This window comes from Coregonus clupeaformis, unplaced genomic scaffold (assembly GCF_020615455.1).
Source record: "Coregonus clupeaformis isolate EN_2021a unplaced genomic scaffold, ASM2061545v1 scaf0773, whole genome shotgun sequence".
In the NCBI taxonomy this organism is placed as follows: domain Eukaryota; kingdom Metazoa; phylum Chordata; class Actinopteri; order Salmoniformes; family Salmonidae; genus Coregonus; species Coregonus clupeaformis.
This window is the reverse complement of record NW_025534228.1, coordinates 5,210-32,500: the sequence shown is the minus strand read 5'-3', so window position 1 is coordinate 32,500 and position 27,291 is coordinate 5,210. Positions and strand designations below refer to the sequence as shown.

General features: G+C 45.5%; 1 protein-coding gene across 1 annotated transcript in view; it reads left to right on the top strand.

Annotated features, from left to right (window-relative positions):
* LOC123485632 (protein eyes shut homolog) overlaps nt 1-23,940 on the top strand; it is a gene marked incomplete at its 3' end in the record, with an annotated part of 135,982 nt that extends 112,042 nt beyond the window's left edge. Inside the window, exons 16-22 of the mRNA XM_045216684.1 lie at nt 1,966-2,079; nt 3,180-3,413; nt 4,697-4,819; nt 11,539-11,652; nt 15,899-16,012; nt 16,902-17,015; nt 23,743-23,940. Coding sequence (XP_045072619.1) covers nt 1,966-2,079; nt 3,180-3,413; nt 4,697-4,819; nt 11,539-11,652; nt 15,899-16,012; nt 16,902-17,015; nt 23,743-23,940 — 1,011 coding nt within the window. The remainder of the gene's footprint in view (nt 1-1,965; nt 2,080-3,179; nt 3,414-4,696; nt 4,820-11,538; nt 11,653-15,898; nt 16,013-16,901; nt 17,016-23,742) is intronic.
* Nucleotides 23,941-27,291: the final 3,351 nt, after the last annotated feature.

Genomic DNA, 27,291 nt, shown 5'->3' with positions numbered 1-27,291 from the left:
TACAAAGGTCTTGAGTATTCTGGTCATGTCTGTGGATACAAAAAATTCACAATATATCAACCCGTCAGCCTAATGCAGCCTAATGGTGGTAACATTTGAGGAGTATAGGCCTAAAGATTGTCAGAGTTGTCACTGTAAGCTGTTTGCTAATTGACTGACTCCAGAGCATCTTAACTGGAATACTGGAAGTGCATAGAAGTGTATTAGAGATCAGTCCTGGGTTCAAATACTATTTGAAATCATTTCACACACTTTGTCTATTCTTGATTGAGTGTGCCTGGCTTAATGGACCAATAGAATAGTCCAAAACTGTAAATCCCGCCCATCTGAGTGTTTTCTCTAGCCTGCCTGGAGTGCCAAGTATTTGAAATATTTCAAATACTTTTTGAACCCAGGTCTGTTAGAGCCATCTTTATTCCTGCTCATGAGGGGGAGACTAGAGAGTAAAGGGCCTCAAACTAAGATGATAATACTCTTACAATCCTGTGTGGAGTACGGATGATCTCTGGCAGACATATTATGCCAGGCTCCAACACTTACAGTACATCTAGTTCATGTTTATTCTGCATTCCATCCTTACATTCAAGTTTTATTAGTCGTATGTACAGGATACACATGGTAGACACCGTCCAATGAAATGCTTACTTGCAGATTCCTTCTGGACAATGCAACAACAATAAGCAGTAATAAAAGATAAGAATAGGAACATAAAGTAAATGTCTCAGTAGAATAGAATAAACATGTTAGCATCAGTAGAATACAGGAAGGAACCATTTATAGTCCAATATTTACATGTGTTTTAGGGAAGGGGGGATTAGGGGACAAGTGTTTAAATTGTGCAGTATTTAGCAATCATAGTAATAGTCTGGTTGCAGCAGTTGTGGTGTGTGTGTCTGTGTGTGTGTGTGTGTGTGTGTGGAAATGTGTCTGTGTGTGTCTGTGTGGATATGTGTCTGTGTGGATGTGTGTCTGTGTGGGTCTGTGAGTGAGTGAGTGCATGTGTGCTAAGGTGCTGAGAGTCAGTGCAGGTGGTCAGTCCAGTTCAAGTATTCAGCAGTCTGATGGCTTGCAGATAGTAACAGTCTCTGAGCCTGTTGATATCAGACCTCCTGCTCCGATACCGTCTGCCCGACGGTAAGGGAGAGAACAGCTCGTGGCTGGGTTGTGTGAGGTCCTTGATGATGTCCAACTAGGTCAGGACCTCACCTAACACCAAACTAGGTCAGGACCTCACCTAACACCAACTAGGTCAGGACCTCACCTAACACCAACTAGGTCAGGACCTCACCTAACACCAACTAGGTCAGGACCTCACCTAACACCAACTAGGTCAGGACCTCACCTAACACCAACTAGGTCAGGACCTCACCTAACACCAACTAGGTCAGGACGTCACCTAACACCAACTAGGTCAGGACCTCACCTAACACCAACTAGGTCAGGACCTCACCTAACACCAACTAGGTCAGGACCTCACCTAACACCAACTAGGTGAGGACATCTTAGAGAGAGAGAGAGAGAGAGACTATAAGGGAATAGGGTGTATTTTGGGATGCATCATGTGACTCCTGTTGCAGTATCACTAGCTTTCTGTATGTGATTCAGTCACACTACTGTCGTACTGTCATACTGCTGTCACTGTGTCGCCTCACGCTGTCTGATCATCATTGTGACCCATTCTGAATTCATTCTGTGCCTCATTTCAATAAAGCCGGTTACACACTAGGATGTGTTTTTTGCCAAATGTTTGTATGACGTCATGATGTTAACAGGAAATCTGGGACAACTTGGAAATATCTGGTACAATTTGTGTAATGTACAAGGTTCCATGAACACTTGTGATGTGATGATGTGATGTTGGTTGTGCACAGTGGTTTTGTTGTACAATAATGATGTGATGTTGGTTGTTCCCAGTGGTTTTGTTGTATTTGTCCTTCTGAAAATGTTTTTGTTTGACTTTTCCAGATAAAAACTGCTCTACACCTGTTATTGAATGTGCGTCAGGGGATAGGACAAAATGCAAAAATGGCGGCACCTGTTATATCTTTGCTGGAGTGGTTCACTGCACTTGTCCACCAGGTAAAGGTTGTCATTTAATCATCAGATACTGCACTGTACTGAAAACTACTGTTTACTCTGAGAAAACAAGGTCCTACCTACAACCAGAAATGCTTCTTTGACTTGCCCCTGTAGAAACCCTTCTGGTTCTTTTTTAGAACCCTTTCTTCAGAAGGACCTCCTTGGTTCCAAGGTTCCATCTACAACCCCTTCTCCCTCCAACCCTTTAGAACCATTTTCTCTAAGAGTTTAGCTTACAGTAAAGTTACAAAATACCTGCATCTGGGTGATTAATCCTGTTGATATATTGTTATCTGGCTCTGCTTAAGGTACATGAAACCACAAAACACCTCGTTTTTTTATTTCCTGCATTTCAGGAAAGTTATCCTGCAACAGGGTGATCAAATTAAGATCTTATATCTGTAATCCATTGAAGTCAAATTAGTATTATGCCTCCATCTTTGTACGCAATCACTGTTTAAGCGATTTATTCATTAAGGCCCTCCGGTTGTTTTTAGACGCTCTTGTTGTTTATTCTACATTAATCTCTTTTGTAAATTCGGTAGTAAAAGACTGAGTCCTAAATGGCCCCATATGGCTCTGGTCAAAAGTAGTATAGGGAATAGGGTGTCATTTGGGACGCTGGCAAAGAGAGACTCTGTTATTGTTATTGATGACTCTGTGTGCGCCCTATTATTACCAAACCTAATTTAAATAACATCCACCAGATCATAATAGAGAGTAGTCGACCAAAGCCATGCATTACTTGAATGAGTGTCTAATTATACATGTAGGAAAATACAAACTCCCCTCAATTCCTATATGTAGGTTGGTGGTTGGACTATATTTGTATTTCCACTGTCTAAGGGCCTCTATCAAATCCTATTTCCTAGTATTTCCACTGGCTAAGGGCCTCTATCTAACTAAGAAAAAACTAACATATGTAAAGCAGAAATTATAAAGGAAAAACGTCTTGCAATGACAGGAGCGTCTTGAGAAATGCAAATCCAAGCCTGTGTGACAGAAGTGGTGTGGCTAGAAGAATAGAACACAGAACACAGCTCCTATTCAACACACACAGACATCAATCAGCTCTTTGATCCAAACCCCAATGCATACAGGATGGGGAGCCCATGACTGCTCTGCACCCGTGAACCAGTGTGTGTTGAATCCCTGTGACCCGGAGGGGACCCTGTTCTGTGAAGAGCTGGCGAACGGCTTCAGTTGCGTCTGCCAACACGGGTACATGGGACGGCTGTGCGAAATCCCCATAAGTCACTGCGTGGATGGGCTGTGTCATCACGGATCAAAGTGTGTGGATCTACCGAGAGGATTCAAGTGTCATTGTTTACCCGGTAAGCTAATCACCAGGAACAAAGAACCAGGGGGGGGTGATTTTAATGGGGTGTGTGTGCGTGTTTGGAGTGTGCGCGTGCGTACGTTGCCCTGTAAGACATTGGCTCCTTGTTACTGAAACCTGTGGTGATGTTTATATTTATTTCAGGGTCTTGTCCCTGCATTTAGGATGACTGAATACTAAATATTAATGCACTGTTTCCCAAACCTCTCCTCAAGTACCCCCAGCCGTCCCACTTATTTCATACTAAAACTAGAACACCTGATTGAACTGATAAAGGCTTTGGTGAGTAGTTGACCAATTGAATCAGGTATGATAGTGGCTTAAGTTAAGCAGTAGATGGGAGCCAGTAGAAAGGTGTGTTAGTGGGTTAAGGAGCCAATAGAAAGGTGTGTTAGTGGGTTAAGGAGCCAATAGAAAGGTGTGTTAGTGGGTTAAGGAGCCAATAGAAAGGTGTGTTAGTGGGTTAAGGAGCCAATAGAAAGGTGTGTTAGTGGTTAAGGAGCCAATAGAAAGGTGTGTTAGTGGGTTAAGGAGCCAATAGAAAGGTGTGTTAGTGGGTTAAGGAGCCAATAGAAAGGTGTGTTAGTGGGTAAGGAGCCAATAGAAAGGTGTGTTAGTGGGTTAAGGAGCCAATAGAAAGGTGTGTTAGTGGGTTAAGGAGCCAATAGAAAGGTGTGTTAGTGGGTTAAGGAGCCAATAGAAAGGTGTGTTAGTGGGTTAAGGAGCCAATAGAAGGTGTGTTAGTGGGTTAAGGAGCCAATAGAAAGGTGTGTTAGTGGGTTAAGGAGCCAATAGAAGGTGTGTTAGTGGGTTAAGGAGCCAATAGAAAGGTGTGTTAGTGGGTAAGGAGCCAATAGAAGGCGTGTTAGTGGGTTAAGGAGCTAATAGAAAGGTGTGTTAGTGGGTTAAGGAGCCAATAGAATTGTGTGTTAGTGGGTAAGGAGCCAATAGAAAGGTGTGTTAGTGGGTTAAGGAGCCAATAGAAAGGTGTGTTAGTGGGTTAAGGAGCCAATAGAAAGGTGTGTTAGTTGGTTAAGGAGCCAATAGAAAGGTGTGTTAGTGGGTTATGGAGCCAATAGCATCCCAGAGAGATGAGTAATGTTTGATAAAGAGGTATTTAGTACTGGGATAAAGTCACTCAGTGAACTGCCAATAGAACGTTCTAGGAATTTAACTAAAAAACACATTATTACATGTCAAAATGATTCCCCCATTATTCCACCCCTTAATTCAGAGGGTCAGAAAACCACTAGTCTCATTCGTTTCTTCTTCATGCAGGTTTAACGGGACAATTCTGCGAGGTGAACACAGACGACTGTGAAGAGAAGCCGTGCGGTGTTCTAAGTATTTGCAAAGACACCATCAACGGCTACAATTGTTTCTGTGCACCTGGATTTATTGGTGAGTAGCTATGTTATCAAGGGAATATCCCCATTGCTCGTAACTCCATCTACTCTTTGCCTTTTGGTGTCAAAGACCTCGAGCCTCCCTATGTAGGTATTGTTAAACACTTATTTACCTTCCACAAATCATACGGCAGTTCCATTACACACTTCTCCCAGTATCATACAGTTCTTACACACTTCTCTCAGTATCATACAGTTCCACTTCTCTCAGTATCATACAGTTCCACTTCTCTCAGTATCATACAGTTCCATTACACACTTCTCTCAGTATCATACAGTTCCACTTCTCCCAGTATCATACAGTTCCACTTCTCCCAGTATCATACAGTTCCACTTCTCTCAGTATCATACAGTTCCACTTCTCTCAGTATCATACAGTTCCACTTCTCTCAGTATCATACAGTTCCACTTCTCTCAGTATCATACAGTTCCATTACACACTTCTCTCAGTATCATACAGTTCCATTACACACTTCTCTCAGTATCATACAGTTCCACTTCTCCCAGTATCATACAGTTCCACTTCTCTCAGTATCATACAGTTCCACTTCTCTCAGTATCATACAGTTCCACTTCTCTCAGTATCATACAGTTCCACTTCTCCCAGTATCATACAGTTCCATTACACACTTCTCCCAGTATCATACAGTTCCACTTCTCTCAGTATCATACAGTTCCACTTCTCTCAGTATCATACAGTTCCACTTCTCTCAGTATCATACAGTTCCACTTCTCCCAGTATCATACAGTTCCACTTCTCTCAGTATCATACAGTTCCACTTCTCTCAGTATCATAAAGTTCCACTTCTCTCAGTATCATACAGTTCCACTTCTCCCAGTATCATACAGTTCCATTACACACTTCTCTGTATCATACAGTTCCATAACACACTTCTCTCATTATCATACAGTTCCATTACACACTTACATTTACATTACATTTACGTCATTTAGCAGACGCTCTTATCCAGAGCGACTTACAAATTGGTGCATTCACCTTACAGCCAGTGGGATAACCACTTTACAAATGTTTTTTGTGTTTTTGGGTGTTTTTGGGGGTAGAATGATTACTTTATCCTATCCCAGGTATTCCTTAAAGAGGTGGGGTTTCAAGTGTCTCCGGAAGGTGGTGAGTGACTCCGCCGTCCTGGCGTTGTGAGGGAGCTTGTTCCACCATTGGGTGCCAGAGCAGCGAACAGTTTTGACTGGGCTGTGCGGGGAATTGTGCTTCCGCAGAGGTAGGGGGCCAGCAGGCCAGAGGTGGATGAACGCAATGCCCTCGTTTGGGTGTAGGGACTGATCAGAGCCTGAAGGTACGGAGGTGCCGTTCCCCTCACAGCTCTGTAGGCAAGCACCATGGTCTTGTAGCAGATGCGAGCTTCAACTGGAAGCCAGTGGAGTGTGCGGAGGAGCGGGGTGACGTGAGAGAACTTGGGAAGGTTGCACACCAGACGGGCTGCGGCATTCTGGATGAGTTGTAGGGGTTTAATGGCACAGGCAGGGAGCCCAGCCAACAGCGAGTTGCAGTAATCCAGAGGGGAGATGACAAGTGCCTGGATAAGGATTCCTGTGTAAGGCAGGGTCGTACTCTCCGAATGTTGTAGAACATGAACCTACAGGATCGGGTCACCGCCTTGATGTTAGCGGAGAACGACAGGGTGTTGTCCAGGGTCACGCCAAGGCTTTTTGCACTCTGGGAGGAAGACACAACGGAGTTGTCAACCGTGATGGCGAGATCATGGAACGGGCAGTCCTTCCCGGGGAGGAAGAGCAGCTCCATCTTGCCGAGGTTCAGCTTGAGGGGGTGATCCATCATCCACACTGATATGTCTGCCAGACATGCAGAGATGCGATTCGCCACCTGGTTATCAGAAGGGGGAAAGGAGAAGATTAGTTGTGTGTCGTCTGCGTAGCAATGATAGGAGAGGCCATGTGAGGATATGACAGAGCCAAGTGACTTGGTGTATAACGAGAATAGCAGAGGGCCTAGAACTGAGCCCTGGGAGACACCAGTGGTGAGAGCACGTGGTGCGGAGACAGATTCTCGCCACGCCACTTGGTAGGAGCGACCTGTCAGGTAGGACGCAATCCAAGAGTGAGCCGCGCCGGAGATGCCCAACTCAGAGAGGGTGGAGAGGAGGATCTGATGGTTCACAGTATCAAAGGCAGCAGACAGGTCTAGAAGGACAAGAGCAGAGGAGAGAGAGTTAGCTTTAGCAGTGCGGAATGCCTCCGTGACACAGAGAAGAGCAGTCTCAGTTAAATGACCAGTCTTGAAACCTGACTGGTTTGGATCAAGAAGGTCATTCTGAGAGAGATAGCAAGAGAGTTGGCTAAAGACGGCACGCTCAAGAGTTTTGGATAGAAAAGAAAGAAGGGATACTGGTCTGTAGTTGTTGACATCGGAGGGATCGAGTGTAGGTTTTTTGAGAAGGGGTGCAACTCTCGCTCTCTTGAAGACGGAAGGGACATAGCCAGCGGTCAAGGATGAGTTGATGAGCGAGGTGAGGTAAGGGAGAAGGTCTCCGGAAATGGTCTGGAGAAGAGAGGAGGGGATAGGGTCAAGCGGGCAGGTTGTTGGGCGGCCGGCCGTCACAAGTCGCAAGATTTCATCTGGAGAGAGAGGGGAGAAAGAAGTCAAAGCATAGGGTAGGGCAGTGTGAGCAGGACCAGCAGTGTCATTTGACTTAACAAACGTGGATCGGATAAAGTCAACCTTCTTTTCAAAATGGTTGACGAAGGTATCCACAGAGAGGGAGGAGGAGGGGTGGGGGGGAGGAGAAGGTGGCAAAGAGCTTCCTAGGGTTAGAGGCAGATGCTTGGAATTTAGAGTGGTAGAAAGTGGCTTTAGCAGCAGAAACAGAGGAAGAAAATGTAGAGAGGAGGGAGTGAAAAGATGCCAGGTCCGCAGGGAGTCTAGTTTTCCTCCATTTCCGCTCAGCTGCCCGGAGCCCTGTTCTGTGAGCTCGCAAGGAGTCGTTAAGCCACGGAGCAGGAGGGGCGGACCGAGCCGGCCGGGAGGATAGGGGACATAGAGAGTCAAAGGATGCAGAAAGGGAGGAGAGGAGAGTTGAGGAGGCAGAATCAGGAGATTGGAGGGAGAAGAATTGAGCAGAGGGAAGAGATGATAGGATGGAAGAGGAGAGAGAGAGCGAAGGTTGAGACGGCGCATTACCATCTGAGTAGGGGCAGAGTGAGTAGTGTTGGAGGAGAGTGAGAGAGAAAAGGATACATAGTAGTGGTCGGAGACATGGAGGGGAGTTGCAGTAAGATTAGTAGAAGAACAGCATCTAGTAAAGATAAGGTCAAGCGTATTGCCTGCCTTGTGAGTAGGGGGGGACGGTGAGAGGGTGAGGTCAAAAGAGGAGAGGAGTGGAAAGAAGAGGCAGAGAGAAATGCGTCAAAGGTAGACGTAGGGAGGTTAAAGTCACCCAGAACTGTGAGGGGTGAGCCATCCTCAGGAAAGGAACTTATCAAGGCGTCAAGCTCATTGATGAACTGTTCCAAGGGAACCTGGAAGGCGATAAATGATAAGGATGTTAAGCTTGAATGGGCTAGTGACTGTGACAGCATGGAATTCAAATGAGGAGATAGACAGATGGGTCAAGGGAAAAAGAGAGAATGTCCACTTAGGAGAGATGAGAATTCCTGTGCCACCACCCCGCTGACCAGATGCTCTCGGGGTATGCGAGAACACATGGTCAGACGAAGAGAGAGCAGTAGGAGTAGCAGTGTTTTCAGTGGTAATCCATGTTTCCGTCAGCGCCAAGAAGTCGAGGGACTGGAGGGTAGCATAGGCTGAGATGAACTCTGCCTTGTTGGCCGCAGAACGGCAGTTCCAGAGGCTGCCTGAGACCTGGAACTCCACGTGGGTCATGCGCGCAGGGACCACCAGGTTAGAGTGGCAGCAGCCACGCGGTGTGAGGCGTTTGTATGGCCTGTGCAGAGAGGAGAGAACAGGAATAGACAGACGCATCGTTGACAGGCTACAGAAAATGGCTACAATAATGCAAAGGAGATCGGAATGAAATGAACTAAACATCTGGGAAAGCGAGAGAGCGGGTCCTCCCTCACTTACTTCACTGAAGCACCCAAATATAACTCTCCCAATTTCCACCTCAGAAACTATAATTGTTGTAAACTACAGCGGTTCAATGTTTTCTAGGAATAGACTAACTTAGTTTATTCAGCTAGCTAACTTGGTACAGTATTCTTCCGTGAAAACCGTCCAGGGCACCGAATCCTATGACACCACAGCCAACTAGCATGCCAGCCTCCAACAACACGGTTTAGCACCAATACTCGGTCACAACAAACCACCAGTGTGTCAACACGCCAAGCAGATCATTCGTGTCCGTGTCTAACGTTGTGGGTTAGTCCCGACAGCTTGAGCGAGTCCGTCGTCAACTTATTCAGCCAGTTAGTTAGCTAGAATAGTTAGCATACTAGCTAGCCATTGCTTTCTGCCAACGAAGAAACCCCTCCTCCCACGGCACGAACACACAGAGAGAGCCAAGCTAACGTTAACTAGTCACCCATGTCCCGAGTTCACTTGAACGACTCTGGTTACCAGTATGTAAAAAACAAAACACAAATGTAGGTTATAACTTGTAATAACCCCTATCCCTAGCCGCTACTGTTAGCTAGCCAAGTGCAAAGCTAGCCACTGAGTCGACTCAGCCAGTTCGCATCTGTTCGCTAGGTCGTTCCAGCTATTGTTTAGTAGCTATCCAGGTAGCAACAAGCTAGCTACATTTCGAGCACAGTAGCTACTAACTACCTAACGTTAACGCTTCAGACAATGAGGTTAGAAAAACAGCTGAATGGTAGGCAGCTAGCTGGCGTAATTACAGGTACTCTCAAGCGTGAAACAACTATCCACAGTTGCTAATAGTTACCAGTAGCTACCCGCTAGCTCGTCCAGGTAGTGGGTTAGCTAGCCTCGTGCTTCACCGGGCTCAGTCGAATACAATACTTACCTACAATACTTACATACAATAACCTACGATAACTACCTACAATACCTAACTACAATCTAAATACATGGTTTAAGCTTTACTCGACACCATATAAGCCAAACTTACCTCTCGCCAACTTTTTTATACTGTATTCTAGTCAATGCCATCCTATTTAATTATTGCTGTATACAGTATCATACAGTTCCACTTCTCTCATTATCATACAGTTCCACTTCTCTCAGTATCATACAGTTCCACTTCTCTCAGTATCATACAGTTCCACTTCTCTCAGTATCATACAGTTCCACTTCTCTCAGTATCATACAGTTCCACTTCTCTCAGTATCATACAGTTCCACTTCTCTCAGTATCATACAGTTCCACTTCTCTCAGTATCATACAGTTCCACTTCTCCCAGTATCATACAGTTCCACTTCTCTCAGTATCATACAGTTCCACTTCTCTCAGTATCATACAGTTCCATTACACACTTCTCTCAGTATCATACAGTTCCACTTCTCTCAGTATCATACAGTTCCACTACACATTTCTCTCAGTATCATACAGTTCCACTTCTCTCAGTATCATACAGTTCCATTACACACTTCTCTCAGTATCATACTCTTCCCCCTTCCTCTCCCCCTTCCTCTCCCCCCTTCCTCTTCCCCCCTTCCTCTCCCCCCTACCTCTCCCCCCTTCCTCTCCCCCTTCCTCTCCCCCCTTCCTCTCCCCCTACATCTCTCCCTACCTCTCCCCCTTCCTCTCCCCCCCTTCTTCTCCCTCTCACCCCCTACGTCTCTCCTTCTTCCTCTCCCCCTTCCTATCCCCCCTTCCTTTCCCGCTACCTCTTCCCCATTCCTCTCCCCCTTCCTCTCCCCCTACCTCTCCCCCCTTCCTCTCCCTCTTCCTCTCCCCCTTCCTCTCCCCTCTTCCTCTCCCCCCTTCCTTTCCCCGCTACCTCTTCCCCATTCCTCTCCCCCTTCCTCTCCCCCTACCTCTCCCCCTTCCTCTCCCTCTTCCTCTCCCCCCTTCCTCTCCCTCTTCCTCTCCCCCCTTCCTTTCCCGCTACCTCTTCCCCATTCCTCTCCCCCTTCCTCTCCCCCCTACCTCTCCCCCTTCCTCTCCCTCTTCCTCTCCCCCCTTCCTCTCCCTCTTCCTCTCCCCCCTTCCTCTCCCTCTTCCTCTCCCCCTTTCCTTTCCCGCTACCTCTTCCCCATTCCTCTCCCCCTTCCTCTCCCCCCTACCTCTCCCCCCTTCCTCTCCCTCTTCCTCTCCCCCCCTTCCTCTCCCCCTTCCTCTCCCCTCTTCCTCTCCCCCCTTCCTCTCCCCCCTACCTCTTCCTCTTCCTCTCCCCCTTCCTCTCCCCCCTACCTCTCCCCCTTCCTCTTCCCCCTTCCTCTCCCCCCTACCTCTCCCCCCTTCCTCTCCCTCTTCCTCTCCCCCTTCCTCTCCCCCTACCTCTCCCCCCTTCCTCTCCCCCTTCCTCTCCCTCTTCCTCTCCCCCCTACCTCTGCCCCTTCCTCTCTCCCCTACCTCTCTTCCTCACATCATTAAGGAAGCTTATTTGATTAAAGGGATCTGTTATCTATGGACCCCATCATGTGTCAACATCTGGCAGTTGCTTCTGTGTGTGTGTGTGTGTGTGTGTTTTCCTGGGTGTGGCATATGTCTGTGTGCGTTCAGTGTGTGTGCGTGCGTCAGTATGTAGCCTATGCATGTGTGGACCTTCATGCAGTGAACCTCTCCTGTCTTTCCAGGTAATAACTGTGAGATCGAGGTAAATGAGTGTCTGAGCCAGCCCTGCCACAACGGAGCTTCCTGCTCTGATGAGCTCAACGCATTCAGCTGCTTATGCCCAATCGGAGTCACAGGTACACATGCGCGCGCACACACACACACACACACACACACACACACACTGCATTTATCTAACCTGGATGTGTTTGTGCTCTAACCCTTATGGTTGGTGTCATGCCAAACATGTCATGTGTGACATCACAGGACATTGACTGTAGGGGTTGGCAAGGCAACACAAATAGATCTGGGACCAAAACATCAAATCAAATCAAATCAAATTGTATTGGCCACATGCGCCGAATACAACAGGTGCAGACATTACAGTGAAATGCTTACTTACAGCCCTTAACCAACAGTGCATTTATTTTTAATAAAAAAGTAGAATAAAACAACAAAAAAGTGTTGAGAAAAAAAGAGCAGAAGTAAAATAAAATAACAGTAGGGAGGCTATATATACAGGGGGGTACCGGTGCAGAGTCAATGTGCGGGGACACCGTCTAGTTGAGGTAGTTGAAGTAATATGTACATGTGGGTAGAGTTAAAGTGACTATGCATAAATAATTAACAGAGTAGCAGCAGCGTAAAAAGATGGGGTGGGTGGGCAGTGCAAATAGTCCGGGTAGCCATGATTAGCTGTTCAGGAGTCTTATGGCTTGGGGGTAGAAGCTGTTGAGTGGTACCGCTTGCCGTGTGGTAGCAGAGAGAACAGTCTATGACTAGGTTGGCTGGAGTCTTTGACAATTTTGAGGGCCTTCCGCTGACACCGCCTGGTATAGAGGTCCTGGGTGGCAGGAAGCTTGGCCCCAGTGATATACTGGGCCGTACGCACTACCCTTGCGGTCAGAGGCAAAGCAGTTGCCATACCAGGCGGTGATGCAACCAGTCAGGATGCTCTCGATGGTGCAGCTGTAGAATTTTTTGAGGATCTGAGGACCCATGCCAAATCTTTTCAGTCTCCTGAGGAGGAATAGGCTTTGTCGTGCCCTCTTCACGACTGTCTTGGTGTGTTTGGACCATGATAGTTCGTTGGTGATGGACACCAAGGAACTTGAAGCTCTCAACCTGTTCCACTACAGCCCTGTCGATGAGAATGGGGGCGTGCTCAGTCCTCTTTTTTGTCCTGTAGTCCACAATCATCTCCTTTGTCTTGGTCACGTTGAGGGAGAGGTTGTTATCCTGGCACCACACGGCCAGGTCTCTGACCTCCTCCCTATAGGCTGTCTCATCGTTGTCGGTGATCAGGCCTACCACTGTTGTGTCGTCGGCAAACTTAATGATGGTGTTGGAGTCGTGCCTGGCCATGCAGTCATGGGTGAACAGGGAGTACAGGAGGGGACTGAGCACGCACCCCTGAGGGGCCCCCGTGTTGAGGATCAGTGTGGCAGATGTGTTGTTACCTACCCTTACCACCTGGGGGCGGCCAGTCAGGAAGTCCAGGAAGTCCAGTTGCAGAGGGAGGTGTTTAGTCCCAGGATCCTTAGCTTAGTGATGAGCTTTGAGGGCATGATTAACCATAATCATGATTAACCCCTTATAAATCATTTGAAATACCTTACCTTAAAGTATGTTTCTAAGATGTAAGATATAGAACAGGGCTCTCCAACCCTGTTCCTAGAGAGCTACCCAGACATTCCATGTATTTAACTATTCCACAACTAGCACACCTGATTCACCTTGTCAACTAATCATCAAGCCCTTGAATAGGTGAATCAGCTGAGTTAGTTCAGGGCTACAACTACATGGTGAAATGTCTGGGGGTCCCCGAGGAGAGGTTGGAGAACGTCTGGGGGTCCCTGAGGATAGGTTGGAGAACGTCTGGGGGTCCCCGAGGAGAGGTTGGAGAACGTCTGGGGGTCCCCGAGGAGAGGTTTGAGAACGTCTGGGGGTCCCTGAGGATAGGTTGGAGAACGTCTGGGGGTCCCTGAGGAGAGGTTTGAGAATGTCTGGGGGTCCCTGAGGATAGGTTGGAGAACGTCTGGGGGTCCCCGAGGAGAGGTTGGAGAACGTCTTGGGTCCCCGAGGAGAGGTTGGAGAACGTCTGGGGGTCCCTGAGGAGAGGTTTGAGAACGTCTGGGGGTCCCTGAGGATAGGTTGGAGAACGTCTGGGGGTCCCCGAGGAGAGGTTGGAGAACGTCTGGGGGACCCCGAGGAGAGGTTGGAGAACGTCTGGGGGTCCCCGAGGAGAGGTTGGAGAACGTCTGGGGGTCCCCGAGGAGAGGTTTGAGAACGTCTGGGGGTCCCTGAGGATAGGTTGGAGAACGTCTGGGGGTCCCTGAGGAGAGGTTTGAGAACGTCTGGGGGTCCCTGAGGATAGGTTGGAGAACGTCTGGGGGTCCCCGAGGAGAGGTTGGAGAACGTCTTGGGTCCCCGAGGAGAGGTTGGAGAACGTCTGGGGGTCCCCGAGGAGAGGTTTGAGAACCACTGATCTACACTTTGTGACGTCACGAGAGGCTACACAGCTTTCAGCGGGGTTGCTCAAGTAGTGCAAGGAGACAAGGTTCAAACAAACCAAGGATTTTATTATAGGTCTTGGGAAATTAACGAAAATATAACAAAAGTCTGTTCTCTTGTGGCTCTTTAAGGGTTAACAGTTCAGGGATGTCTCTTCCACATCCAAAATCATAATTCTCACTCGCTCAGATAACTTTTCCCCAGCCTTACTGTAGTCCACGTTGCAGCTAGTGGCCAACCCAGCAAAAAGTCCTTCCAAATGTCTCTCACGTATTTCCCCAGGTGCATATATCCACAGGTGAGTATTTCCCAAAGGTAAGTGTCTCCAAATCCTTATATTCCTCCTGGAAGTGGACGTGCAGCACTCTTGTCCTCCAGAGAGCCCAGGTTGGAGACTGTGTTTCTTCACCCCCCACACACTCCCTCAGTGTGTCTCTTCCCTTCCCAAAACCTTCAGCTCATCAGCTCCTGATTTGTTTCAGCTGCGTGGGAAGATTGGCCATAGAGGGGTGGAGTTCCCGACCATACCAGCAGATGGAGCCATAGCTGTCTGGGTTTGCAGCCACCTCAGGGGGATGTAACGTCCCTCCAGGACACAGCCTCTCGTGACATCACAACTTATTCGGGTGTAGTTGAATGTTAGATCAACTGATTCTTATTGAAATTAGATAATATATAGTTATGCTACCCGTATGTGGAGAACTTGATCCATCACCAGTTGTGATCACGTAGGAGTTCAATAACAGAAACCCATCCAACACCAGTTGTGATCAGATGGGAGGTATTGAATAGAGTTGAAGGATGGGACTAATAACAAATAACAACAAATAATAACAAAGATAGCTAATAATGTAAAGCATACTGTGTCCATAATAAGTATATAGGCTGTATGTTGGGAGCTTTTGGGAAAGAGCACAGTTAGAAAGATATGGCATATAGAAGCAAACCGGATAGACATCATGAAAACGATCGGAGAGGTTGAGACGTAGAAGTAGTTCAGGAGCAAAAAATAAATAAATAATAATAATAATAATAATAATGATATGTATGTATGTATGTATGTATGTATGTATATGTATATATATATGTATATATATAATAGAATTATTGTAAAATTAACTGTGTCCATAAGGTGTAGATAGTAAGTATAGACCGGAAGTAGAGGCCTGGGAATTGTTGTTCACTAATTTACTCCAAGTAGGGAAAGGATGGTGGGGTTGAAAAGTAATAAAGGGGAGTATATATATAAAAAATATATATATATATATAAAAAAAAAACATGGGGGATTGGAAGTGATGCAGACAATTACATTGATAGAAGATACAATCTATCTGCAATATTAATGCTGATCCATTCCCCCAAAAAAAAAAAATAACTATGTCAATGTTCATTATGTTCAATACACTGGGTTGTATCCCAAATAGAACTCTATTCCCTTATAGTGCACTACTTCTGACCAGAGCACCAGTAAACTTATCAGGGCTCTGGTGAAAAGTGGCGCACTGTAAGGGAACAGAGTACCATTTGGGCTGCAGCCTGGGTCATGTGAGGCCATATTGAAAACATAAGGGATCATTTATCTAATGTCAGACGAGAGGCCCCTCTATTATTTCTCAGGTCACTTCCATCTGAATTGTTCGGGAAATTGTCTGAGTTAACTAGATGAATATATGCAAATTGAGGGATCCATATTGTAGAAACCCATCTTGATCTGAGTTTCACTCATTTACTTTTAGTTCAGAAGGTGGATAGCTCGGAGGCTTTTACTATTTCAGTTGAAAAGGAGATTCTTTTTAACACTTGGTTTATAATTGGTAGGAATGGGAATGTTGCTGCTCAGACCTCTTTAATTTTGTCTTTCTCTACAGGCGACTACTGTGAAATCAACATTGATGAGTGTCTGTCAGGGCCGTGCAGACACAACAGCACGTGTATGGACCTGGCCAATGGCTATGAATGTGTCTGTCTACCCGGCTTTACTGGTCAGTGTATCTAACTTACTGAATTTAATTGAATTAATGAATGCATACTGAACTAAATAAGCATCGACAACATAACCTACTGAATATGAATCCTGTAGCTTTATCTTAGCAAAACTACAGTAGGCTCAATTCACTCTAATCTACCACAGCCTCACGGGTAGATGCTTCCAGTTTTCGCCAAGAGAATCCTTCACACAGATGTTTGTGTCCATGGACAGTATAGTCTACAAACAAAGATGTCTATGGAGTTTGATTGATTTCCAGTGTACGTCTTCAACAACGTGTTGCTTAGGTACACTGGCAACCACAGTCTATGTTTTGTACTCTAGTGTTGCTAGGCAGCGGTGGAACCATAGAAATAGAATTTGAATGGGGTGGAACACCTTATTTAAATAGATCCCCATACAGTGCATGCTGCCTATCTGCCAACCCCAGGGGAGATGGGTGTGTAAAGGGATGTTTACATGCCTGTCGTCTGGGCAAAGCACAACACACATCGGTAGCGTCCCAAACGGCACCCGATTCCCTACATAGTGCTGGACCCTGGTACAAAGTAGTGCACTGTATAGGGAATAGGGTACCATTTGGGATGCAGACGTTGTCGTCTTCTCTGACTAATTGATGAGGAGTGAAGACAGAAGATACACAGTTAGTTACTGCTCCATGGTCTCATTATATCCTGTTTATGAACTCTCCTGGGATGTGTCCCAAATGGCACCATGTTCCCTTTATAATGCATTACTTTTGACCAGTGTCCACAGGGCTCTGGTCAAAAGTAGTGCACTTTATAGGGAATAAGGTGCCATTTGGGGACGCAGTCCTGCTACTAGTCTCACTGACCCCAAAAACATGATTTATTTATTTGTTTATGTTGTTGTTTGTATCAAAGGCGCTGGGTGTGAGTTCGACATTGACGAGTGTGCCTCTTCTCCCTGCAAGAACGGAGCCACTTGCATTGACCAGCCTGGCAATTACCACTGTCAGTGTGTGGCTCCATTCAAAGGTAATGAACACTGAGAGGGACTGTGTGTGTGTGTGTGTGTGTGTGTGTGTGTGTGTGTGTGTGTGTGTGTGTGTGTGTGTGTGTGTGTGTGTGTGTGTGTGTGTGTGTGTGTGTGTGTGTATGTCACTGTGTGCATGTGTCTCCATTTGAAAGGTAATGAACACTGAGGGAATGGGGACGATCACCAAAGTTAATTAACCTCCCTGAGCATCCCTCTCTCCCCTGCCTGACCTCATTCTGCTGCAGTCTACATCAACATTAGTAAGGCTTCATTCTCTGGTTGTGGCGATGCTCGACAAAGAAGATGAGACCCATTGCTAATCTTCCAGATGGTGTATCTATTTCTCATAGCCTTGGTCCCCACTAATGTTTTACGTCTTAGTGCTGCACAGCCTTAGTCAACGAGGGCATCATAACATCTGTTGAATTTTTCACCAAATTCAGTTTTCTCCGTTTTCTACCTTACGTTATAGTACTACGTTGATATTGATTACTGCATTGTTGGGATAAGAGCTTGCAAGAAAGGCATTTCCTGTACTTGTGCATGAGACATTAAAAACTTGATGTCTGCCACATTGACTTGAGTAGTTTCCTACTATTCTGTAAATCAAACAGACAGCCAAGTTGATGACCATTTGTGTGGTGGCTGTGATTAGGGAGCAGGAACTCTCATTGGGGTGTTGGTACCAGAGTGGGAACGTTTACTTGGTCCTTTTCGAGCTACAGAGGTAAGGGGCAGGAGTCAGAATCATGACCGGTGTGCAGCTACAATCTCTGCCTTGTCTGGTCCTTGTAACTCTGGCTATGTTCTTGGGAGTTGTACATAGGAGAGCTGGTCCTTGTACACTGGGTCCTACAAATCCTACGGTGGACACTCCCATCGGAGTTGGCTATACAGCCCAAACAGACATGGGACCAGGCTAAGATTGTATAACACTGATAGCCCACAGCTTTGCCACCTCAGCATACTGTACTATGATGAATCACTGGTCACTGACCTCTGTCTGTCCTGATCCTGCAGTAGAATCAGAAGCATGAACACAAGCCAGCTGGCAAAACTGGTTGATAACCACGTCATTACAACAGGATTACAACCAGTTCTATTCTGGACACTTTGTCCTCAACTTTGGTCTAATGATATTCCCATAATCTCCAAACTGTTCCCTTTCAATTACTACCATGATTATTCATATGCATTTCATATTTCTTCTGTAAGAAACATTTAAATGTAGCCCTCTCCATATGGGCCAACTCCCGCAGAGGTTAACCCTAATTGCTCCAGGGTCGGCGTTGATAATGGCTGACCCTGGCCGTGACCCCACTCCTCTGCTTGGTTTTAAATCCTGTGTTTCTTTTGTCTTTCTTAAAAAATAAAATAAAAATAAAAACGTACAGATGCTTTACGGATTTTAAATTATGAGGACAAAGAGACATTGTCAAGTGCAATATTCCCCGTCCTTCTAATAGGGGGCCCTGTGTAAGATGAAAAGTTCAGATGTTTTATAAAGCTAGTACTGGTCGTGACATGTTCTATGCTTTCACCAGGGTTGAATACGGAGTTCAGTGCCATGGTAGATACAGTGCCTTGCAAAAGTATTCATCCCCCTTGGCGTTTTTCCTATTTTGTTGCATTACAACCTGTAATTTAAATGGATTTTTATTTGGATTTCAATGGACATACACAAAATAGTCCAAATTGGTGAAGTGAAATAAAAAAAATTACTTCTTTCTAAAAATAAAAATAAACGGAAAAGTGGTGCGTGCATATGTATTCACCCCCTTTGCTATGAAGCCCCTAAATAAGATCTGGTGCAACCAATTACCTTCAGAAGTCACATAATTAGTTAAATAAAGTCCACCTGTGTGCAATCTAAGTGTCACATGATCTGTCACATGATCTCAGTATATATATACACCTGTTCTGAAAGGCCCCAGAGTCTGCAACACCACTAAGCAAGGGGCACCACCAAGCAAGCGGCACCATGAAGACCAAGGAGCTCTCCAAACAGGTCAGGGACAAAGTTGTGGAGAAGTACAGATCAGGGTTGGGTTATAAAAAAATATCTGAAACTTTGAACATCCCACGGAGTACCATTTAAATCCATTATTAAAAAATTTAAAGAATATGGCACCACAACAAACCTGCCAAGAGAGGGCCACCCACCAAAACTCACGGACCAGGCAAGGAGGGCATTAATCAGAGAGGCAACAAAGAGGAGCTGCAAAGCTCCACAGCGGAGATTGGAGTATCTGTCCATAGGACCACTTTAAGCCGTACACTCCACAGAGCTGGCCTTTACGGAAGAGTGGCCAGAAAAAAGCCATTGCTTAAAGAAAAAAATAAGCAAACACGTTTGGTGTTCGCCAAAAGGCATGTGGGAGACTCCCCAAACATATGTAAGAAGGTAATCTGGTCAGATGAGACTAAAATTGAGCTTTTTGGCCATCAAGGAAAACGCTATGTCTGGCGCAAACCCAACACTCCTCATCACCTCATCATGTGGTCCTCTGTAGCTCAATTGGTAGAGCATGGCGCTTGTAACGCCAGGGTAGTGGGTTCGATCCCCGGGACCACCCATACGTAAAAATGTATGCACACATGACTGTAAGTCGCTTTGGATAAAGGCGTCTGCTAAATGGCATATTATTATTATTATTATTATATCACCCCGAGAACACCATCCCCACAGTGAAGCATGGTGGTGGCAGCATCATGCTGTGGGGATGTTTTTCATCGGCAGGGACTGGGAAGCTGGTCAGAATTGAAGGAATGATGGATGGCACTAAATATAGGGAAATTCTTGAGGGAAACCTGTTTCAGTCTTCCAGAGATTTGAGACTGGGACGGAGGTTCACCTTCCAGCAGGACAATGACCCTAAGCATACTGCTAAAGCAACACTTGAGTAGTTTAAGGGGAAACATTTCAATGTCTTGGAATGGCCTAGTCAAAGCCCAGACCTCAATCCAATTGAGAATCTGTGGTATGACTTAAAGATTGCTGTACACCAGCGGAACCCATCCATCTTGAAGGAGCTGGAGCAGTTTTGCCTTGAAGAATGGGCAAAAATCCCAGTGGCTAGATGTGCCAAGCTTATAGAGACATACCCCAAGAGACTTGCAGCTGTAATTGCTGCAAAAGGTGGGGGGGGGGTGAATAGTTATGCACGCTCAAGTGTTCTGTTTTTTTGTCTTATTTCTTGTTTGTTTCACTAAAAAATGTATTTAACGTCTTCAAAGTGGTAGGCATGTTGTGTAAATCAAATGATACAAACCCCCCAAAAATCTATTTTAATTCCAGGTTGAAAGGCAACAAAATAGGAAAAATGCCAAGGGGGGTGAATACTTTTGCATGCCACTGTAGCTCTATAGAATTAAAGATTTTATAGGATCTCTGTGGATAGCTCAACACATTTTTCAACCCTCTAATGACATGTCTTATGCTTTCACCAGGGTTGAAAAGTGAGACCTACTGAGTTCAGTCCCATGGTAGATATTTAAATAGCTTTACCTCAAGCTGTTCCAGCTTTGTAATCATGTACTTTCCTCTGCCTTAAAAAAAAAAAAAAAAAAAACATTTTGCAGAAATTATCAGAGGTAGGAAAGAGAACTACTTCTTTTGATATGTCAAGCTTGCATGGAAATTATGCACTTTCCCAAAAACCTTCTGTGTCCCAAATCGCACCCTATTACCTATATATATATATATATATATATATATATGTGCACTACTATGGGCCCTGGTCAAAAGTAGTGCACTAAATAAGGAATAGGGTGCCATTTTAGACATTTTCTCATTTATTCACACTGTTCATTTCTTTGGTTTGTCATGTTTTTTAACTGTCTTTTGTTGAAAACACTTTGCCTTGTTTATGTGTTTTCTTATTTTAAAATTTTTCCAAGAGTGTGCTTTCATCAAAAAGTGTTTTGAGACTGTGCTTTTGGCATGCTGGTTCATCCAGCTAGCTATTATTTTAGGCCTGAGTGGAGTTTTCTGGCTTGTTATTGTGCTTTGTAGAGGTGATGTGTGCTTCTTCTTGCAAATGTCTTATCTGTTGTGAAGTCAATATGAAACAGTTTAAAAGTCAAGAACCATCAGTGAAACACTGTTTTGCTCTCACGATAAAAATGAAACTTTACTTGATTACATGATAACAACTAACAACTAAACTTTCCCTCTGAGAAAACAGTCATGAGCATAGTGTTGCTACTATTCACATGATTGAAGAGGTGCACGATTGTGTCAATATCCTGTAGTCTGTTTTGTTCTTGTTGTACAAGGAGTTTTGAAAGTGACTCCAAGACGTTCGTCCCAAATGGAACCCTATTCCATATATAGTGTACTACATAGGGAAGTAAAAGTAGTGCACTACATAATGAATAATGTGCTATTTGGGATGTAGCCTTAGTGCTAAGCTGGATTTCACAATAAAATCACATTTTTTTACAGTTTCAGTAAAACCATGTTTATTAGGTAATTTACATATTTTACTCCAAGCAATACATTTTTATTTCAGATATAGCATTCAAATTATCAGAAAATTTCAGTAGCATTTTAAATCTTTCATCACACCCAAGCCGTTACTAAGCATTGGTACAAATGAAATGTTAATGATTGACTAATTAGCAGTAAATGTATTGGCTCCCTATATTATCAAGTATATTGGCACCATGATAAAGTAGACACTCAGTGGTGGCAACTAGAGACATACAGTGTTTCATGGTCATTCCCCACGCCCTGTCCAGTTATATATTCCCCACGCCCTGTCCAGTTATATATTCCCCACGCCCTGTCCAGTTATATATTCCCCACGCCCTGTCCAGTTATATATTCCCCACGCCCTGTCCAGTTATATATTCCCCACGCCCTGTCCAGTTATATATTCCCCACGCCCTGTCCAGTTATATATTCCCCACGCCCTGTCCAGTTATATATTCCCCACGCCCTGTCCAGTTATATATTCCCCACGCCCTGTCCAGTTATATATTCCCCACGCCCTGTCCAGTTATATATTCCCCACGCCCTGTCCAGTTATATATTCCCCACGCCCTGTCCAGTTATATATTCCCCACGCCCTGTCCAGTTATATATTCCCCACGCCCTGTCCAGTTATATATTCCCCACGCCCTGTCCAGTTATATATTCCCCACGCCCTGTCCAGTTATATATTCCCCACGCCCTGTCCAGTTATATATTCCCCACGCCCTGTCCAGTTATATATTCCCCACGCCCTGTCCAGTTATATATTCCCCACGCCCTGTCCAGTTATATATTCCCCACGCCCTGTCCAGTTATATATTCCCCACGCCCTGTCCAGTTATATATTCCCCACGCCCTGTCCAGTTATATATTCCCCACGCCCTGTCCAGTTATATATTCCCCACGCCCTGTCCAGTTATATATTCCCCACGCCCTGTCCAGTTATATATTCCCCACGCCCTGTCCAGTTATATATTCCCCACGCCCTGTCCAGTTATATATTCCCCACGCCCTGTCCAGTTATATATTCCCCACGCCCTGTCCAGTTATATATTCCCCACGCCCTGTCCAGTTATATATTGTTCATTTCATTAAACTATTTGAGACAAAACATCAAATGTAATTTATTACACAGATGAGCCGAAGGACGTTTGAGAATATGTTTATTTTATGCACCAAGGAGCAATTGTGTACAACAATTCAGTTCTATGTCTGTCTGACTGTTTCTCTCTGTCTGACTGTTTCTCTCTGTCTGACTGTTTCTCTCTGTCTGACTGTTTCTCTCTGTCTGACTGTTTCTCCCTGTCTGACTGTTTCTCTCTGTCTGACTGTTTCTCTCTGTCTGACTGTTTCTCTCTGTCTGACTGTTTCTCTCTGTCTGACTGTTTCTCTCTGTCTGACTGTTTCTCTCTGTCTGCCAGTTTCTCTCTGTCTGCCTGTTTCTCTCTGTCTGACTGTTTCTCTCTGTCTGACTGTTTCTCTCTGTCTGACTGTTTCTCTCTGTCTGCCAGTTTGTTGCTGGCTGCTGCTCTACCTTCTCTGTCTGACACCGTTTTCTCCGACTAGCTATCACGGTCTCGCCTCTGAATTAGACGTTCATCCATGTTTCTCAAACGTCAAATTTAGAAGTTGTTCCAAACATCAAATCAAAAAAAAAAAGTTTAGGCATTAACTCTGAATTCTTAAGGTTAGGCATTAACTCCGAATGGTTAAAGTAAGGGTTAAGGTTTGGGATAGGCTTAAAACAAAAATATCAAAAACAACTTTCTATCGCTGGATATGAACATGCAACCTTTGGAACCAGAGGCACATGCTTACCATTGATACAAGTCAGTATCGCTGGACTTTCTATCACTGGATTCGAACATGCAACCTTTGGAACCATCCCCATCCACAACTCCCTACCAAAACCAAAGCGTACTTGAAGGTAACAGCACTCACTGTTGCCCCTAGTGGTCAGTTCCCATATAATCTCCCGACGTCCTCAGACATGGATGGACGTCGAATACTGACTTGTATGACCTGCCTGGTTTTCTCTCTCTGTCTGCTTATTTGTTGTTGGCCGCCGCTCCTCCTACAGAATGTCGGACGAAATGTTTCTCACTCCTCCTGTTTGCCTATTAATTCTTGGCCTTCGCTCTTCCTACCATACTAGAAGTAGGAACTGTGAGTTCTATCTCTGACACTGTGTTTCTCTCCCCCTACCCCTGCTGGTTGCTGGGGCCTGCTCCCCCTACCTCCTACTCTAGGCAGGAACTGTGAGTTCCTCCCCTGCGAGGCCAACAACCCCTGTGAGAACGGTGCTGAGTGCGTAGAGGAGCCTGATCAGGTCTATTTCCCCCTGGGTTTCCGCTGTCGCTGTCGACGTGGCTTCACGGGCCCTCGCTGTGAGATCAACATGGACGAGTGCAGCTCCAACCCCTGCCTTCACGGCTTCTGCTACGATGGTGAGACACACACACCACTGGGGAACTACACACCCCCGCAGCCCCCTCGGCTCTGGGGGCCCCCAACTCTTTTTATTTATTTTTTGGGTTGGGGGCCCCCTGGAGGTCGGCACCCCCTCCCCAGATAGCATATGAACAGGTCATAAGCCATGGCAAAATGTGTAGAATAGCAGGAAATTAACTTTAAAAATGCTAAATCTTCTCAGCATCATCGCAAAATGTGTAGAATGTGAGATTAACTATAAAACTGCAACATTTTCTCTCTGCCCCATGGCAATACGTGTAGAATCAGACTTTGCGGGGGGGCCCCGCGAAACTGTGGTACGCCACTGACACACACACACACGTTAAGGAGAAGAGCGAGTAGCGACCCACATGTCACAAAGCAGCGAGAAGCATCAGCCCACATCTCACAAACACGTTTAATAACCCCTCAGAGACAGGCCCCAGATCACACAGATCACACACATCTAAAAGACACCCCACACACTCTCTCTCTCTCTGTCTATCGGTCTTTCTGTCTCTCTCTCTCTCCTTCTCCCTCTGTCTGTCTGTCTGTGTCTCTCCCCTCCCTCCCTCCCCCTCTCCCACCCCACCCTCACTCATACTTTGTGCATCACAGTTGGTTTTACTCACTTGCTTTCTGACAGGTACTGTTCCAGTGGGTCACCACCACTGTGGCTAATAAGGAGCGTTATGAGACTGGAGTTATTCCATCTGGTGGTAATGGTTGCATCCCAAATGGCACCCTGTTCCCTATAGAGTCCACTACTTTTGACCAGGGCCCATGTACCCTATTCCATCTGATGAGTTCTGTAACCTAACCACTGAGAGACCATCTGATTAGTTCTGTAACCTAACCACTGAGAGACCATCTGAGTTCTTTAACCTAACCACTGAGAGACCAGCTGAGTTCTGTAACCTAACCACTGAGAGACCATCTGAGTTCTGTAACCTAACCACTGAGAGACCAGCTGATAGTTCTGTAACCTAACCACTGAGAGACCATCTGATGAGTTCTGTAACCTAACCACTGAGAGACCATCTGAGTTCTGTAACCTAACCACTGAGAGACCATCTGAAGTTCTGTAACCTAACCACTGAGAGACCATCTGATGAGTTCTGTAACCTAACCACTGAGAGACCATCTGATTGAGTTCTGTAACCTAACCACTGAGAGACCATCTGATGAGTTCTGTAACCTAACCACTGAGAGACCATCTGATGGGTTCTGTAACCTAACCACTGAGAGACCATCTGAGGTTCTGTAACCTAACCACTGAGAGACCATCTGATGAGTTCTGTAACCTAACCACTGAGAGACCATCTGATGAGTTCTGTAACCTAACCACTGAGAGACCATCTGATGGGTTCTGTAACCTAACCACTGAGAGACCATCTGATGAGTTCTGTAACCTAACCACTGAGAGACCATCTGATGGGTTCTGTAACCTAACCACTGAGAGACCATCTGATGAGTTCTGTAACCTAACCACTGAGAGACCATCTGATGAGTTCTGTAACCTAACCACTGAGAGACAATCTGATGAGTTCTGTAACCTAACCACTAAGAGACCATCTGATGGGTTCTGTAACCTAACCACTGAGAGACCATCTGATGAGTTCTGTAACCTAACCACTGAGAGACCATCTGATGAGTTCTGTAACCTAACCACTGTGAGACCATCTGAGTTCTTTAACCTAACCACTGAGAGACCAGCTGAGTTCTGTAACATAACCACTGAGAGACCACCTGAGTTCTTTAACCTAAACACTGAGAGACCATCTGATGAGTTCTGTAACCTAACCACTGAGAGACCATCTGATGAGTTCTGTAACCTAACCACTGAGAGACCATCTGAGTTCTTTAACCTAACCACTCAGAGACCATCTGAGTTCTGTAACCTAACCACTGAGAGACAATCTGATGAGTTCTGTAACCTAACCACTAAGAGACCATCTGATGGGTTCTGTAACCTAACCACTGAGAGACCATCTGATGAGTTCTGTAACCTAACCACTGAGAGACCATCTGATGAGTTCTGTAACCTAACCACTGAGAGACCATCTTTAGAGTTCTGTAACCTAACCACTGAGAGACCATCTTTAGAGTTCTGTAACCTAACCACTGAGAGACCATCTGATGAGTTCTGTAACCTAACCACTGAGAGAACATCTGAGTTCTTTAACCTAACCACTGAGAGACCAACTGAGTTCTGTAACCTAACCACTGAGAGACCATCTGAGTTCTTTAACCTAACCACTGAGAGACCAGCTGATGAGTTCTGTAACCTAACCACTGAGAGACCATCTGATGAGTTCTGTAACCTAACCACTGAGAGACCATCTGAGTTCTTTAACCTAACCACTGAGAGACCATCTGATGAGTTCTTTAACCTAACCACTGAGAGACCATCTGAGTTCTTTAACCTAACCACTGAGAGACCAGCTGAGTTCTGTAACCTAACCACTGAGAGACCATATGATGAGTTCTGTAACCTAACCACTGAGAGACAATCTGATTGTGTTCTGTAACCTAACCACTGAGAGACCATCTGATGAGTTCTGTAACCTAACCACTGAGAGACCATCTGATGGGTTCTGTAACCTAACCACTGAGAGACAATCTGATGAGTTCTGTAACTTAACCACTGAGAGACAATCTGATGAGTTCTGTAACCTAACCACTGAGAGACCATCTGATGAGTTCTGTAACTTAACCACTGAGAGACCATCTGATGAGTTCTGTAACCTAACCACTGTGAGACCATCTGAGTTCTTTAACCTAACCACTGAGAGACCAGCTGAGTTCTGTAACCTAACCACTGAGAGACCATCTGAGTTCTTTAACCTAACCACTGAGAGACCATCTGATGAGTTCTGTAACCTAACCACTGAGAGACCATCTGATGAGTTCTGTAACCTAACCACTGAGAGACCATCTGATGAGTTCTGTAACCTAACCACTGAGAGACCATCTGAGTTCTTTAACCTAACCACTGAGAGACCAGCTGAGTTCTGTAACCTAACCACTGAGAGACCATCTGAAGTTCTTTAACCTAACCACTGAGAGACCATCTGATGAGTTCTGTAACCTAACCACTGAGAGACCATCTGATGAGTTCTGTAACCTAACCACTGAGAGACCATCTGAGTTCTTTAACCTAACCACTGAGAGACCATCTGATGAGTTCTGTAACCTAACCACTGAGAGACCATCTGATGGGTTCTGTAACCTAACCACTGAGAGACCATCTGATGAGTTCTGTAACCTAACCACTGAGAGACCATCTGATGAGTTCTGTAACCTAACCACTAAGAGACCATCTGATGGGTTCTGTAACCTAACCA